This window comes from Echinococcus granulosus (genome assembly GCF_000524195.1).
Source record: "Echinococcus granulosus chromosome Unknown EG_S00034, whole genome shotgun sequence".
Taxonomy (NCBI): domain Eukaryota; kingdom Metazoa; phylum Platyhelminthes; class Cestoda; order Cyclophyllidea; family Taeniidae; genus Echinococcus; species Echinococcus granulosus.
In genome coordinates, this window is record NW_020170414.1 from 571,555 (window position 1) to 587,678 (window position 16,124).

At 42.6% G+C, this 16,124-nt stretch overlaps 3 protein-coding genes across 3 annotated transcripts; all 3 read left to right on the forward strand. All coding sequences in view use genetic code 11, as the record gives it.

Annotated features, from left to right (window-relative positions):
* Window positions 1–967: 967 nt before the first annotated feature.
* EGR_05016 (Guanine nucleotide-binding protein) lies at window positions 968–3,616 on the forward strand (the record flags this gene model as incomplete). Its single annotated transcript, XM_024494265.1, has 7 exons — window positions 968–1,012; window positions 1,326–1,469; window positions 1,504–1,747; window positions 1,782–1,935; window positions 3,036–3,166; window positions 3,284–3,330; window positions 3,362–3,616. The coding sequence occupies 7 exons, from the start codon at window positions 968–970 to the stop codon at window positions 3,614–3,616; spliced, it is 1,020 nt and encodes a 339-aa protein (XP_024351359.1).
* Window positions 3,617–7,215: 3,599 nt separating this feature from the next.
* On the forward strand, window positions 7,216–10,270 carry EGR_05017 (hypothetical protein; the record flags this gene model as incomplete). The annotated part of the gene is made up of 6 exons (XM_024494266.1): window positions 7,216–7,532; window positions 7,565–7,700; window positions 8,788–8,908; window positions 9,392–9,618; window positions 9,677–9,959; window positions 10,167–10,270. The coding sequence occupies 6 exons, from the start codon at window positions 7,216–7,218 to the stop codon at window positions 10,268–10,270; spliced, it is 1,188 nt and encodes a 395-aa protein (XP_024351360.1).
* Window positions 10,271–12,018: 1,748 nt separating this feature from the next.
* On the forward strand, window positions 12,019–14,779 carry EGR_05018 (Microprocessor complex subunit DGCR8; the record flags this gene model as incomplete). The annotated part of the gene is made up of 7 exons (XM_024494267.1): window positions 12,019–12,104; window positions 12,177–12,249; window positions 12,314–12,356; window positions 12,434–12,634; window positions 13,286–13,608; window positions 14,358–14,597; window positions 14,639–14,779. 7 exons carry the CDS (start codon window positions 12,019–12,021, stop codon window positions 14,777–14,779), a joined length of 1,107 nt encoding a protein of 368 aa, XP_024351361.1.
* Window positions 14,780–16,124: the final 1,345 nt, after the last annotated feature.

Sequence of the window (16,124 nt, forward strand, 5' to 3'; positions counted from 1 at the left end):
CTATATTGTCTTCTATGGTTGAATGCTAAACTTTAATATTAAAGGAGGAGGAAGTCTGCCAAGAATAAGTGAACCTACGAAGATTCCATTCTTATGTTCTGCGAGAAGGCCAGTAAACATTGGGGCACCTGCATTATGGTGTTAACTACATGAACAAGCGACACCGAATGTAACCGAAATGCATAAGTGAACAGCACTAAAATGAAAACACGAGAATATGTATGAAGTGCTAGTCCTACAAAACCATTTTGAAGCTCGTAGTCTATACAAGAGCACTGCTGTAAGGCCAATTTATTACGACCATTATTTGTTATACCGTATCCCCTTGTCGAAGACCATTGTCCAATCTTGAGTTGTATGAAGTTAGTACATATCCCTTCCCAAGTACAGCTTAAAAATAAAACATAACTTTAAATATGGCACGACTACCGATATCCACCAGCAATGCAGGGATCAAATGCCGCTCTCTATGACTGGCATTGACTGTTGGAGGGTGATCTTTAGGGCACCGACTGCGTTAGGATGACCGACACTTGAGATTTACTAAGGGGATCGATGGAGACGATGCCCAATTAGAGGGAAGGAATATGTAGTACTGTGACGTTTGGTTTAATTGTACTTGACCACGTAGGTACAGGAGACCACAGGTTCTCCTTCAGCTTTGCGCTAGGAATTTCATTCTATGCTTATAACATCCTATACTACACGTTAGTAGTATGTGCTCCGCCATCTTAGTTTGGCTTATCATGACTTTAAACTGACTTGAAGTGTTACAATAAGATGTATTTTAAGGGAAATACACGTTTTAAACTTAAAATTAAATTGCTATGACGTTGATTTGTGCATGAGATAGAAAAAACTACAATGTAGAATTGTCATACCCATAATCTGGCCTGAAGATTGCCAGATTACCATTGTAACAGCTCAGGGTAACAGTAGCGTTTTGGACACAATATATGTAGGAAATATGTTTCTTTTTAGTAAACTCCAACCCACTTTGCAAGCGTGTTTGGTAAGAAGCCTTTCGCCTTTACTTTTACTCTACATGATTTGATGAAAGTTTAGTGGTGCCCCTGTATAACATTACCAAAAACCAATTTTCAGCTATGACAACTTTACTGTTTCGGTTGTTTTCCTTTTTTGAACTTCGGCGGTTGAAACAAAAACACACCAGGTCGACTTGTGCCTCCACGTGCATAGTGATGGTGAAAAGCTGTCGAAGTAAGGTCCCCTTGTACTGATTTTCGTAGAGGTCAAGAGCAAGCGTATTACGTGTCATAAGAGATACAAAATCCTGAGGAAAGTTCGTGAGCATCATCGCAAAGTTAGAAAAGAGAGGAAGAAGAATCCAAAGCTTTTTAAAAGTAACCTCAATAGCTACATTTACTGGTACAGGAAAGGACCCTGGTATCCCAAATTCACTACCTTTTAAGGAGCAAATATTGGAACACATTAAGGAAACCAAGAAGGTACGAAAACTTTATGGCATCTATCATGTAATAGCTCGAGTCGGAGAGGCGGTTAGCTTTATTGCAGCATGCTAAGAAACTTGAGAGCAGTACAGAAAAGCCAAAGAAAAAAGTTGTCAATGTCAGCTTTTCTAAACAATTCGCTCATGTAATCAATAAGGCTGACGTTGTTATAGAGGTTTTGGATGCTCGGGATCCACTTGGTACTAGAAGTATTGACGCAGAAAACGAAGTTTTGGCTGCTGGGAAAAAACTAGTTTTACTTTTAAACAAGATTGGTACGACCGCTTCCTGATAACCTAATATAATGAGATCTTGTTCCCCGTGGAGTTGTGCAGCAGTGGTTAAACTACTTCCGTAAGTGGTACACGATTATGCCTTTCAAGTCGAATACGCAAGAAAAGTCCAACAGATTGGGGAACATTAAAGGCAAAATACCTCGAAATACGAATCCTACTGTGAAAAGGTACTGGTATTTCCTTATCTCTACTTTTTATTTAGCGGTTTGGGAGTGGACGGTTTGATGGTTCTGTTGGGAAACATATGTCGTCATAACGGCGGCAATCTAACTGTCGGCCTTGTGGGATTACCCAATACTGGGAAGAGTGCAGTTATTAATACCCTTGTTTGTCGCAAAGTTGCCCATAGCAGTTGCGTCCCCGGTCTTACGAAACAATGCCAGCTGTACAAAATTGATAATAAGATAAATCTGATCGACTCACCAGGAATTGTACTGTCCAAACGGGAAGACCCCTGCGAACTGGTTCTTCGGAATTGTAAAAAGGTGTGTGGGCCGGTTTTTTTGCAGAAACATTACTTCATTATACGCATATGATGACACCAATATCAGATTTGAAGCTTGTATCATCTCCTACTTATATTTGTAGCCGGAGAGTGTTGAAGCACCAGAAACTGCTGTCTCAGCCATCTTGGCCTGGTGTCCTAAGCGTCAGATCATGGTGCATTACTCCATTGGCGAATATGACAGCACCACCGATTTCCTTTGTAAATTAGCGCATCGGCTGGGTCGGTTACGGAAAGGTGGCGTTCCCGATATTAAGGGTTCTGCGCGTGCACTTTTGTCAGATTGGATTACGTGAGTTCTTTCCCATTTTGTTATAAGTCCCTTCCAAGACGTGTTCCGTATTTTGAACGGTTAAACTCTCCTTTGTAAACATTTTCGGTTCTAGTTCTTCATGTTACTTGGTTGAACATGCATAGATTTTAAAATTGCAACGTGAACTACTACTATCTGCGTCCTGCTGGTCTACTTTTTATCCTGTCCATAGCATTTTCCAAATATCTGACTTTTTAAATACACACGTTTTATAATATTAATTCAACGGGATTCAACTTCCTTGTTGAACTCGCATTTGTGAGATGGAACAACTAGTTCATCACTGAATTAGGAAAAATTTTGGCAGTTAGCGGGATTCGCCTCGGGGCATGTGGTTGAATAATTCTTCTTCCTTCACTTTGTGTCATGTCTGTTTTTTGAACCTATTTTCTGCATTTTAAGCTGTAATTTTTCCAAATCCAGCCCTTATATTGTTTCTTATTTCTTAGGGGGAAATTGGCGCACCATACACTCCCACCAGAAAGTGCTGCTCCGATAGCCGAGCCATCGAAACCGGCTATTATTGCCATTGATGAAACTGATTTCCCGCTTCAAGAATTTGATGACAATGTTTTAAAAAGTTAGTTTTTCCAATTGTTGAATAGTTGTTGACTAATTCATTAGGTTCCTACTCACCTTCACGTCTTTTTAGCTGAAAAATACTGAACTTCGATATATTATTTTCTTTTAGCTTAAGTGATTTTAGTTTTTGCAGTGATGTTGAGTGGATATGCAGTTGCCCTGGTGAGCACTTTGGATATCCTGTATTATGCAGTCTGTGTCCTTCATAGGGCTTCCAAAAGCCAATGCGTACAACGATTTCTGCCCAGTGGCTGTTGTAAGTCCCTCTACGCCCTTCCGAGTGGACTTTGGTGGTAGTTGGAGAGATACGGAGGATATCTTGATATCTAAAGGGTACGAAGCGAATACTGATGCTGGTGATGATGACGCCGACGATAATGAGTACGCATCGGCAGATGAAGGTGTTGATTTAACAGAAAAGGGCAATGAAGTCATGGATGCTGAATAGACAGAAATTGTTTATGAACTACTGTATGTACTTTCCCTCTTATTGTTTGTAAATGGAGTGTCTACGCAGTAAGGATTCGTGATTCTGCTCACTTTATTTACCTTAAAAACATTTATTCACGAGAATACACGTGGACCCATGGGATTTTGTAGGTGGGTAGGGAAAATTGGTCCCATCTCAACAACCTTGCACTGGTATTCCTTATTCTTTGATGGATTGCGTAATGTTGGTAAGGCTAGGAGTAGCTGGGCAGTTTGTTTAACCACCACTGGGTTGGGTTGTGGGGAATTTGGACACAGGACTCTTCTCTGGCTTGGGGGATGTTGACCGCTCCTCAGTCATGAGGTTCGACTCGACTGCCAGCTTCTTCTATGAAAGGTCCATTGAAACAATACAAGTATTACATAGTCCCCTCGTCCTTTCAACACAATCCCCGGTGCTAATACTTATGAGTTGGCTTCTAATTCGCCATCCGGTGGTTTCCTGTCTTCATATCCAACCGGTGGTTTCCCTTTGTAGGGTCGCATCTTGCTGTGGTGAACGGTCACCGGGTGGGTACGCAGTTGTGCGTCGCGAACGAGGTGGTTTGCAGGTGAGAGCGCTTTCACCACTCGAAATGTGTCCTTCTCCATGGATGGTGAAACTTGCGGTGTATTTCGGGTGGGGGAATTGGTCTGTAAATTTACAACAAGTCTCCTACTGGGTAGACGTTCGTCCATCTGTGTCGGTCGTAATATTCCTTCTGCCTGATATGGAACAGTCGTAAATGTTTACGTGCGATGTTAAAAGTTTATCTTACGCCTTCTTTCAGACATAGTATGTATATGGCAAGAAGACATCCGAAGGCACTCTCATTTCACGACCTGTGAACATCTTGCATGGAGAAACGCCAGTTGACGTATGGACTGTAGCCCTGTACGCGTAAAGGACACGCCCTAGGCTTAAATTCCAGTCATCTGGTTGTGGGTCTTTAGTAGAGGCCTTTGGTAGTCCTATCAGTGCGATTCGCTCTTTCCGCCTATCCATTGCCCTGCGGATGTCAAGATGTCGTACCTGTCTTTGAAATTCGGAATGTCTTACATAGTTCAGTGAAGAGTCGGCTCTCGAAGTTAAGGCCTTGATCGCCATGAACGGATTCAGGCACTCCATGCTGGCAAATCCACCAATTGAAGAAAACTGAAGCAACCATTCCAGCGTTTTGTGACTTCATGGGTTCTGTCTCGGCTACTTTTGCGAAGTAGTTTACCATAACCAAAATATTATCGGTTTCCTCTCTTGGTGGGCGGCAGAGGACCCATAATGTCTATTCCTACTCTTCCCCCTGGAAAACCGGTGGGCATGGGTTGCAGAGGTGCGATGGCTGTGGGTTGAGGCCTATTGAAACCGCTGCAAGTAGTGCAGGTTCGGCAGAAATCCCGCACATCTAGGGTGAGCGAAGGCCACCAGTATCTTTTGCTCCCGCCATCTAACATCTTCTATTCACCCACGTGGCTGAGTTGCCCGTGCAATCTTTGGAGAACTGTTTGCACTAATGAGCCAGCGACCACTAGGCACTTAGGAGATTCAATATCTTCTTGGCACCATAAAATCTCATCCTCCAGAGAGGGTTTTGACCATTCTTGCTAGATCCGTCTGGTCGCCTTGCTAGATGACGTCATCTCTTCCGCTGTAGGCTTATACAAGGATGTCAGGAACCTCTCGTATGTCGGAGTCGTGTCAGGATCAGTACTCTGCGTATTTCTCCAATGGTTTTTGGTAGGGGCCCTCAAAAATATGGTGCGCACTACAACGTCACCTGTTTCTGCTGCCGTCGGTCTGCGGAATAGTTTACCGCATTACCATGCTCCTTTCCCTTTCGGTATTGAACTGTAAAATCATATTACTGCAGTTCTTCATCCCAGCCTGCAAATGAGCGGTGGTACTTATTGTTTTTAACAGTGAGTGCCTAATGATCTGTTCTGACTGATCGCTCTCGCTATCAAGTAGTGTCCGAAGTGTCTAATCATTGTGTAGATAGCGAACAGCTCACTTTGTGTCGCACTTTTCTCTCATTTTTTTCACTGAGTCTAGTACTCGGGTAGACGGTGATGTGTTCCCATTCCTTTTTTATACCTTTGCCAGAGTACACCGCCCAGGTCTGCGTCGCTTGCGTCTGTATCCAGTACAAGTGGTAAGGCGCTCGATTTGAAGTTTGGTAAGGCTAGAATCGGTGCAGCGAAGCGTATTTTCCTCAGTTCCTTAAACGCCCACTTGAAATTCTTCGCCTGCTTTTCGGTCAATTTATGCAGCAGACTGACGATCTTAGCTAAACCTTTATCAAATCGCCTGTAGTAATTTGTCAAACCTGAGAAACTGCGGACATCCGTCTGGTTGGTGTTGTCCACGTCTATACTTGCTTTTGTTGGCCTCCGTTGACTGCCATCCCATCTGACGAGCCGGTATCTCCCGGGAAGGTGACCGATCATGGCAGAAAACGGCATTTATTTGAGTTCAGGGTAAACTCTGCATTCTGCAGACGGTCCAGCATCAGTCCCAGGTTGGCGTTATGCTCTCTACCGAAGACGAGAACATCATTACGATGTATAATACAATGCATTGGGAAAAAAGCCGATTAGTTTTGTCCGCATCAGGCGCTGGAAGGTGGCCGTTGCGTTACAGAGTCCAAAGGGCATTGTCTGAAACTCATAAAGTCCGTTTGGCAATATGAATGCTTCTTCTCTCTATCTGCGTCCGCCACTTCCACTTGCCATTATCTTTACTTCAAGTCTGGGGTGGAGAACCACTTCGATTTATGTAAGGAGTCCAGTGAGTCATTTATGTGGGGTAAGTGGAGCGCATCGCTCTGAGTTACGGTGTTCAACTTCCTATAGTCGATGCATAACAGTAGACTACCATCGTTCTTCTTTACCAGTGAGCTCGGAGGGTCCCATAGTGAATTAGACGGCTTTATAAACTCATTTCGATCATCCCTTTAATCAGACGGTTTACTTCCCCTAGCAGAGGAGGTGGAATACGTCTGGGTGGCTGCCAGATGGGTCCAGCTTCGCTGTCATTTGGTCGTCCCAGTTTAGCACCTTGCCATGCGAAGATGTTCTCATACTTAATCAAGTGCTTACGAAGTTCTTTCCTCTCGTCATCGAAAATGTGGATCAGCTGCTCACAAAGGTCATCTAAATTGTTAATAGGAACGGATGCAGCTTGGAAAAGGGTGTTGCAGATGTTGTCTGCTCCTTCTTTCGGTAGTGAAACAGCTACGTTGGCTTCAGTGCCTAGCTGAGTGGAAAAGGTGCCTTCCACCAAATCTAGGATAGATTTGACGTTACGTAGCAAAACAGCACTAAATGCCACGTCTCAGGCCAGTTCTGGATGTGTAATAAACTTCACTGTCCAGGTCTCCTTCCCTATAGAGACTCTTAACGGAGTCTTCCTTTAAGTATTATCTCGTTTTCTTCTGCTGAACGCAATTTCGTAGAAAAGGAAAGGATCTTATTCGTTACAAAGAGTAGGGAAAGCCTGGTGGTTTACTTTTTATCTAGCTACGCCTGATTCAAGAAGAAAACTACAGGGACGTCCTTTAAGTTTACATTGAGCCCGCGCGTATGACTGAGAGCCATTTGGAGGTAGGCAGGGAAGAGGAAAGTAAGGCTCTCCTGGTCTTAGGGTATGACACGGAGAAACGTGATGCAATGGTGATGAGTTTGGTTAGTTGTAGGCTTCTGGTAGATCGAGATCGTTTAGATATCCTGTCTCTTCTTGGTTGTGAGCTTGACCAGTCGGCTAAGCGAGTTGGTCTTTATATCGCGGATCCTCTCGACCCTAATGGAGGGTCGGACCCCGTGTCCAACTGGATCGTTATCCCTTTAGAGACATTGCTTGGAGGACAGCCTCTAAAGGCACGTGCTGCTAGATGTTGGAGGTTCCTAAAGTACTCCTATTCGTCCTCGTCAGCTTTTTGGAAGAGACGGAAGAAGACTTTGGTGAGGAACTGCTCTTCCCAATCGATGATAAGTTGAGTCAACGTGACGCAGCATTGGCCAATGTCCGTATCTTGGGTGATACCGGCGTCGATTGCTGTCGAAATCTTGTATCCATACCCATTTACCCTAAGAAATAGATAGGACAAATTTTAATCAGCCCCAGCGTTCTAAGGGTATGAAGGTTGGGTGAGAAGAGATTAATGAGGCCTTAGCTACACTAACGACAGCGCCAGAGGACCTTCCAAAAACGACATGAACTTCGAAGAGTGACTCTAAACCACAAAACTCAACCTCTACCTCTAATCCACTGCTACCACCATTGTAGCACAGGCCTTGTCTATCTCCTCTTTCCTGGCCTTCATACCCCCAAAACACTAAGACTAATTGGATTCTGACATATTTGCTACTTAGAGTAAGTGAATACAAGCGTAAAAAGATTTGGAAACGGGACTCTGCTCTAACTTAGGAGATGTTGACCGCTCCCTAGTCACGAGGTTAGATTCTAGTGCCCTCCTCCTCTCGAAAAGGAAGATTTAGAAGATATAAGTACTACAATATAGCTTATTAAGGCTTGAGAGGAGAATAAAGGCATTATAGGGTCCTGCAGAGGGGTGATGGCATGAAAAGTTCAGTATTGCCGTGCTCAGATAAGCTTTTTGTCAATGAAATTAAAATTTGTCAAGGGTTAGTCGTGCTCACGAAAATACCTGAGAGTGTAACATAAGTTCATGGTCGTAAGGGGATGTATAAGCTAGGCAGCTTCAACGAAAATGATAATATTATTTCAGGGGACGTAATCCAAATAAGTCTCCTCTGATTTGAAGGAAAGGATTTAAGAGGCGGCAGTTTCTCGAAACCAAGGCAATAGTTACGCAACTAATAAGAAGAAGATGAAAAATATAAGGATAAAGTCCGGTGAATTTACGGTATTTTGAAGATTTTATGCTTTATTTTGGTTTTCGCAATAAGTGCTTCCACCAATATAAGGAGAAATCTCACTTACCTTACACCTCAGCTAAAATTAAAAACGCAAATATGGTAAAACACAATAGATTCCAACTTCTTAAGCATTCGATTTTCCGTTTTCTCAGAATTTGGCAATTGTTTATCTCTTCCAATTGATAGCCTGAATATGCAAATCTGATCAGCTGTTTTTGATTGGTGTGTTCTGCGCTTTGTCCTGTTCCCGTCGAGATGGACCCCCCTGAAGATAAAGAAAATGAAAATGAGGAGTCAGCTCCTGAGAATTCTCAGCTGGGTGATCCATTCGACAAGGAGCCACATCTCAAAACACCAGAACGATACGTCATTCCCGGTAAGTCCTTATTACCACATCTCAACATAAAATTTTTATTAAAATTAATATCTATTTATGCCTCTTAGTTGAGCATTATGAAATAATGTAAAGTGGTTTTGAAGACTTTTTACATGTTGCTTTTATCATGATGATGACATTTAAGTTTCTAATGTTGTAAATAAGTAGCATGCCACAAGCATTTTTTCCTCTTCTTTGACTCCCACTTTACCTTGTCCGGGCCTAAGTAGTGCTGGCAGTAGCTTGCTTTGGCACATTCACCATTCGTTGCTTCTCATCCTATTTATAAAGCGATTTATGCTCTGGTTATGATTTTTACAATTTCTTTGGGGAAAGCTAATTTCTTCAGAAGGTCAATCTTTCTTCATTTTCAATGAATTTCACTCCAATTAAGTTGTACTTTGGGCATGTGAAACCGCCTCTTTTGCGCATCTTGCTGTAATATGTTATGAATGAAATAATCTAGTACTTTTTTTCCTACAGGTTATGACACTTTAAACGCCAAAGAGCTTCCTGAAAATTGGGTTAAGCTGCTACACGATTCTGGTTTAACAATGTATTTTAATCCAATAACTGGAGTTGCTACCCTCTCTCGTCCTTTCATCGTCACCCCAGAGAGCGTAAAAAGTACCACCATCCCGATTTTTGCCATTCCTTGTTTGAATTACCGGTACAGTAAATTTGCTCCCAAAGAACCCTTGAATTCTAAGGTTAGTTAGCTGGCTGGAGTACTTTCCTCTGACTGTACGTTTAAGGTCTTGTGTTCAGGTTTCAGATGCCGACAAATCAAGGGTAGATAGTGATACACAACAGCAAGATAGTTCCAATTGCGAAGCAAAAAAGACCCTTGAATGTCCTATTAGAAGCGTTGAGGGCGGTGGTGATTGTGACGGCGCTAATGCGAACAGGGAAGACGCATCAGAGGTTGCTGATAAGGAAAAGGAGGAGGGTGAGTTGACGACAGACGAGGACGAGGAGGGTGAAAATGAAGGCGAGGACGCTAAGCATGGAGACCTACCACCGCCGACTAAACGCCTCTGTCGAAGAAATGGTAACAAAGCCTTTCTTTACAAAGAATATATTCAGTATTATGGCTCATCGTTTGAATGCTGTTAATTAGTGCACCTATAGACCTATGGTTTATCGTAAGACCGATCATTTTTCATGTGTGATACAACATTGCTGTTTATATGAACGGACGGCCTGGTTTTTTTCTGTTTGCGTGGAGTTATTAATAGACCTTTATTTTTATTGACAGTTAAAGAAAAGACATCTCCGGTTTTGGAGTCCAATGTGACATCCCAGAATGAGAATACGGCGCAACAAGAAGCGCAACCTGAGGTGGGGTGTCCTTATCTCTAGTGTTTCTATACGTCTTATCAAGATTTTAACACGTTCACAGTCAATGTCACAGATTTGCTAAGTTTTTTTGTCAGTTCATGATAATTGGTACCACTAAACTAGTACAAACAAGTCAGTTAAGCTTGACACTAAATGTGAGATGCTTTTGGTTTAGAAAGTGTTACATTTTCCGTTTATGCCCTTTAAGGTCGCCAAAACGCCTAGAGTTTGGTGGTCATATTTTCTCTAAGTTAGTGTGAAATGGGTCCCGATTTGTTGAATTATATCCACAGGCCCTTTGCCTTTATTCATCTAGTCCAGTGAATACTGCAGTTTTATCCTTTATTGACCCTCCGAAACCTCTTTTAGAAACGAGTCGATAACAACGTGCATAATTCAAAGCTCCTAACCCCTGATGAAGTGCGTGAATATTGCAGCAAGTTATTTAAATTCAAGAGAACCAACGCTTTGACTTTCAGGTTTGTGTTTCCTTTTGGTATTTTTGAATATTGCTATTTGCGCATTCATGGCCCTGGAGCTGACATTAAGCTATTGTGACGCATTTAAGGCCCCATCATGCTTAACACGTTCGCTACCAGTGTCACATGTGACACCTCCGATTACCCTGCCGGAGACCAGCATCGCTGAAATTTGGCGAATGGTCTTTGTCGGTTCGTGATAGACTCACAGCTGGGCCAAGTAGTATCGCAAACAGGTTAGACGAGTCCATACTATTAAGAGATCGACGTAGTCTTCTGGGTTTGGGGCAATTGCAACTAAGTTGGTCGTTTTGGTCGAGCAAGTGTTGAGGAAAGTAATTAAGTTTATGAATGGCTCATGTTAAGGCTTTTATTATTTATATGTTAGTAGTTAGACATCCGTAGCAGGAGGTGTTATTTCATTGCCTATCCTTAAATAGAACATATCTTTTGTGTTCTTTAGATATGATGTTGTCAAGACCCTACTAAATGTTGAGAGCGGAATATCTGTGCTTCCACACAGCAGTAATTCAGATACACAACATTTTCCTCAAAAATTGAATAAAAGAATTAGATGTCGTGTATGCGCCACCATGCAGAGGCGCACAGCTACCATGTACGCCTGCGAGATTTGTAAGACAAATAAAGGACAACCGATTGGACTGTGTGTAGACAAATGTTTTAAAATTTATCATGAAAATAAATAACTATTATTTAAATACTTGAAGGTGTTTTCATTTGGTTTTTCCTCCCACTTAAATGTTTTGCACGTGTGCCCTACCTCTACGAAAACCATCCTCATATATTACTTAGAGCCTCACATGTGTGTTAGGCCTCATAATTGTCTATTTCACGTGTCTGAATTGCTGTAGCTACAAAAAGTAATGACAACTGGTGTCACATTAGAGGGACTAGGTGCCTGGGTAGCGGTGGTCGGGGGCTTGGCAGCGAACGTGTTAGGTACCAGTCATTTGAATGGTGCTTTAACAACCCAAAATTCATGAGTTTGCATGCATTTTTCAGTTTGAGTCGGTCTCATTTGGGTCTTAAATACCTTAGCTAGCGCAGGATCCCGCATATGCTGCAGTGAATTTCATTGGTTGTCACACCGCAAGTGACGTCAACACCCTCGTTGTCAGCGTCACAGATATGTGACTTGTGAACCGAACCGTGTTACAAACAAACTGGTTGAATCTAAAACAGCAGTATGTTGTTGATCTGAGAAAAAAATATACACATCTTAACTTCTGAGCGCTTTAAATGTTAGGAGAATACAGTATCTATGCCTCAATGGCCGATTTTTCCCTCTGGGGCTCCGGTGGCGAACGCATTAATCTCGCGCGTGAACAGCTCATCTTGGACTGCCCCGGTTTTACGTTATGCTCATAAAGAAATCCTTTTTTGCTTTTTCGTCACCGCACTGACTATCAGTCAATCGCCTGATTTAGAAATCGCTGGGAGCGTCTGCGTTTCTACCGTGCGAAGAGAGGCAATCAAAGGATAAACAATGGTGATGGATCTGTAAGTTTTTTACCCTTTAAATCTCTATTTGACCGGATCTCACTTCGTTACATATTCTCTCTAGTTTGAAGACATGGAGAACAACTTCATGGAGCAAAGAGCTAAAGGTAAGCCGGTAGTTTTAGCAATCGCTGGGATGTTTGGTAGTCATTGTAAAGTTATGGTTTTGTGCATCTCTACATAGAACGCATCTTCCGACTGTTCGACAAGTCTCCAATCTGCATACTACACGAGTACTGCCAAAGTGTTCTGCATGTGCAGTCAACTTTCAAACCGCTGGTGGTTGAAAATGACAAACAACTCTTCCACTACGCCATCGTTATCAACAATGTAACTTATCCAACTGGTTCGGGAAACAGCAAGAGGTTGGCTCGCTCTGAAGCTGGTTAGTTTGAGTTTGAACGCTTTCTTAGGTCACTAGTTTCACCCTTCTTTGCTCGTAATTTCTCACTTTCAGACAGCGGCTGATTAGTGCCCTGTTATACTGTTCCCTCTACGCGTGACCCTTGAATCACAGACCACCTCTAATCATCAGGCGATGCAAGGACTGAATTCAAGAACTGCGGACACATAAATTTGTCGATTCCTTGCCTGCCCCTGAATTCAACCCCATGATTGTCATAACCCATACGTAATCACTGTCCCCATGCATGGTAGCCCGTCTGATTCGCAAGGTGGTTTGGTTTCTTAATCGTAAAGGGCACATCTCCAATTTCCTTGAGCTCAATCACCCTATGATAAATGGAGCTAGCTGTTCAGCAGGTTTTAACGATGAGTAGTTGATTCTGCTTTCTTTTTGAAGCCTCTCCTAGAGGTCGCTTTGCGAGATCCAGCTTCAAGTGTATTCTTTTCAAAGTGACTAGTAAATTGACTTGCCTTCTTAGATCTGGAGGTATTGTCTCCATTACTCTGGAATAGGTAAACGTTCAATCATTGCATACTTATTGTTGAGACGTCAATCAATGTGCACTAGGTGTATATTTAGCTATCAAGTGCTTCTAAAGATAGCAAACTGTTTTACCTCTATCTTTTGCAGCTCGCTTGGCTTTATTTGAGATGCTACCGGAGTACAAAGCGTTTTTCGAGGAGAAGATTCAATCAGGATCGCAAATTACGGAGTCAACTGGGTCTATGCTGTCTGAGGCTGATCTTAACCTCTTTCGAGCAGTATCAGTTACGGATAGACAGGTGTACGAAATAGTAACTGCCAGACAGCTAAACTGCGCCGCTCCATACACCATATTCGGGGAGTATGTCAAACGCCACTGCATTCCAGAGAGCGATGTACATTCGAATATGATTATTCATAACAAGAACAATCATATTTATGAAATCAGTGTTGGTGAACATCGTGTACAGGTGAGTTGTTATTTGTACTCCTCCTCATTCATACAAGCTGGACTAGCTATTTGGGTAGGAATTTCAACAAGTTGAAAGCAAATTTATTGACTAAAAAACGGTATGGAAACAGGTGTCTGCGATTTTACTTCGGAGGCTATTCGTCCTCATAAAGGGGGCTGCAGGGTCGGTGACCGCGGGATTTTTGTCCCATGATCTGCTCTGATTTAGCAACTACCACCACGGTAGAGGTCGTCACTTTTTCACGATTCAAATGTCTCACCACTATTGAGCCACCGAGCATCCCATCACTGCATTGTGCTTGAAGTCTCCCGTACACGCGTTCTACGGACTAGTTCACTAAAAAAAACCTGTCACGACACTGCTTTTTTTACCCGCATGTACTACCACTGTTGGCTCCGTCCGAATTGACGGTCCGTCGCTTATATGACACATTTGTGTCCGCTGAGTGTTGTCCCTGTTAAAGCAAGACCCAATATGACTTGAAAGCCTGATTTTAGTAGATCCTTTCTGCTACCGTAATCGCTTCACACAGTAATCTGGGGGGGTAAAAGTCTGGGTCATTTTAGTGGCCAAAAGTGCGGGAAACCCCCAAGACCTGACGGTGTAAGAGGGAGTACACGGTTTCCTTCGAATTTGAAAATTCCCTTTATTCAAACGGGTCCATATATGCTTAGCGCGCTTTTAGCCATGCGAATAATTTCTTTGGTGAATATTCAGAAATTCAAGCATAATTTTATTTGCTGTAGGTCTCCTGCAAAAATAAGCGCATTGGTCGCAACCACGCAGCTCAGGAGATGCTAGCTAAACTGCATCCACAGATTAAAACTTGGGCCGATCTTCTTGAACTCTATGGACCGAATACCAAGCCAGACAGGAAGTCGGACAACGAAGCTATCCTCGACGCACAGACGAGAAACTCAAACTCGGTCAAAACAGGCGTAATTCGCATATTAAAGGCGAAAATGCTAGAATTGAGCCATCAGTGGGTAAGTTGGTGTTTCTACTAACCCGGATATTCTCTTCTTAGGAGGCGGCTGAAGATGGAAAGCGAAAGGGGAAGTTCAATGTATCGCCTAATCATCTTCCCGTTGTCTATTTCCATCCGGATTCTGCCACCAATGTATATTCCTACCCACCACCTGATCCCTCTTACTCTGGTTCGACCTGAGCTACGCCTTGCTTTCCAAATCTGTATAGTTGGACTGCTTGTAATAAAACGGCTTCAATTTGTGTTGTTTTTTTGGTTTTTAGCTGAAGTGATAAACGTCTGCAACAAATTATTGGTATGAGTGATTTTTGTTACCAATTCTAGTGGTTCTGCTGAAACAAGAAAAATTCGATGTGGATAAACCTTCGTAATACACAATTTACTGTGCCCATGTTGGTGTATCTCTATGGCTAATTTTACCGTGGTCGTAGTCACGCTGCGGTCTGCTTTTTTCCTTACTTAGATGAAGCGATTGATCGAGAGCCAGGCGAACAAAGACTATGGTACTCAATTTCAACTTTAATTAGGGGTGTATCTAAGACATTCATAGGCTGTTTGAAGACAGAGCGGGATCCTAGTCTCTGCATTTCTCCATTGTTTTTGGAGTCTGGTTCCACTCTGGGAATTGTTCATATTTAGGATAACACCTGTAGGATGTGTGAACTGATTATCATTATTACGATTTATTTTCCATTGTAGAAGTTACCACGAAAAATAATTGGGGAAATCTTGTCAATGGCAAATATAAATTTATTATACTGCCGCCGATTTACGTGAGCTCCTGTGGCTCTGCACGTTTTAGCCATCATATTGGTGACATTTCTACTGACAGCTCACGAACCCCTCTGTCGGTTTGTAATAAAGTTCAGGTGTATGTAACTTATAACGACTTCAAGTAAGACTTTGTCATGCCAATATATCTGTGGAGATTTGATAATTTGCTTCACAGTGTGTTCAACTATGCGGCCACCTCACTCTCTGCGGGTTGTACTTCCACTCTGCGACATACACTTCAAGCCATGCTAGTATCCTCATGCCTATTCAGTACGTCGGTGATGTCGGTAATTCTTCCCTGAAGTAGAAGGAAGGCAGAGTTCTGTGGAAGAAGATTTGGTACTGACGTTCAGAAAGTTAGGGGAGACACTGACCTAGCCCGAAGTCTATGCCATGGCGTCACTGAACAATCTGTAGAGACTCCGGTAGCATGGTATCTGACAAAATGTCAAATCGCTATACTACTTCAACTTATTATGACCTAGGTGAAGGTTCGGTGCGCCACATCCGCATTGTTTAAGTTGAAATAGTGCATTAGAAATTTGAAGAATAGGGAATAATATGGTATTTCTAGTAGATAAAATTTGGAATGTAATACTTACGTAGCTAAAATATATGCCTTTTACAGAAGAAGCAGGTAAGTGAATAGTGTGGAGCGAGGCTCCTCGGTCTCCGCTTCCCGATTCCTAGCGTTCCTAGACAAGCCCGGTTGATTCGCTTTGGACATCTTTATTAAAGGTGACAAGATGGA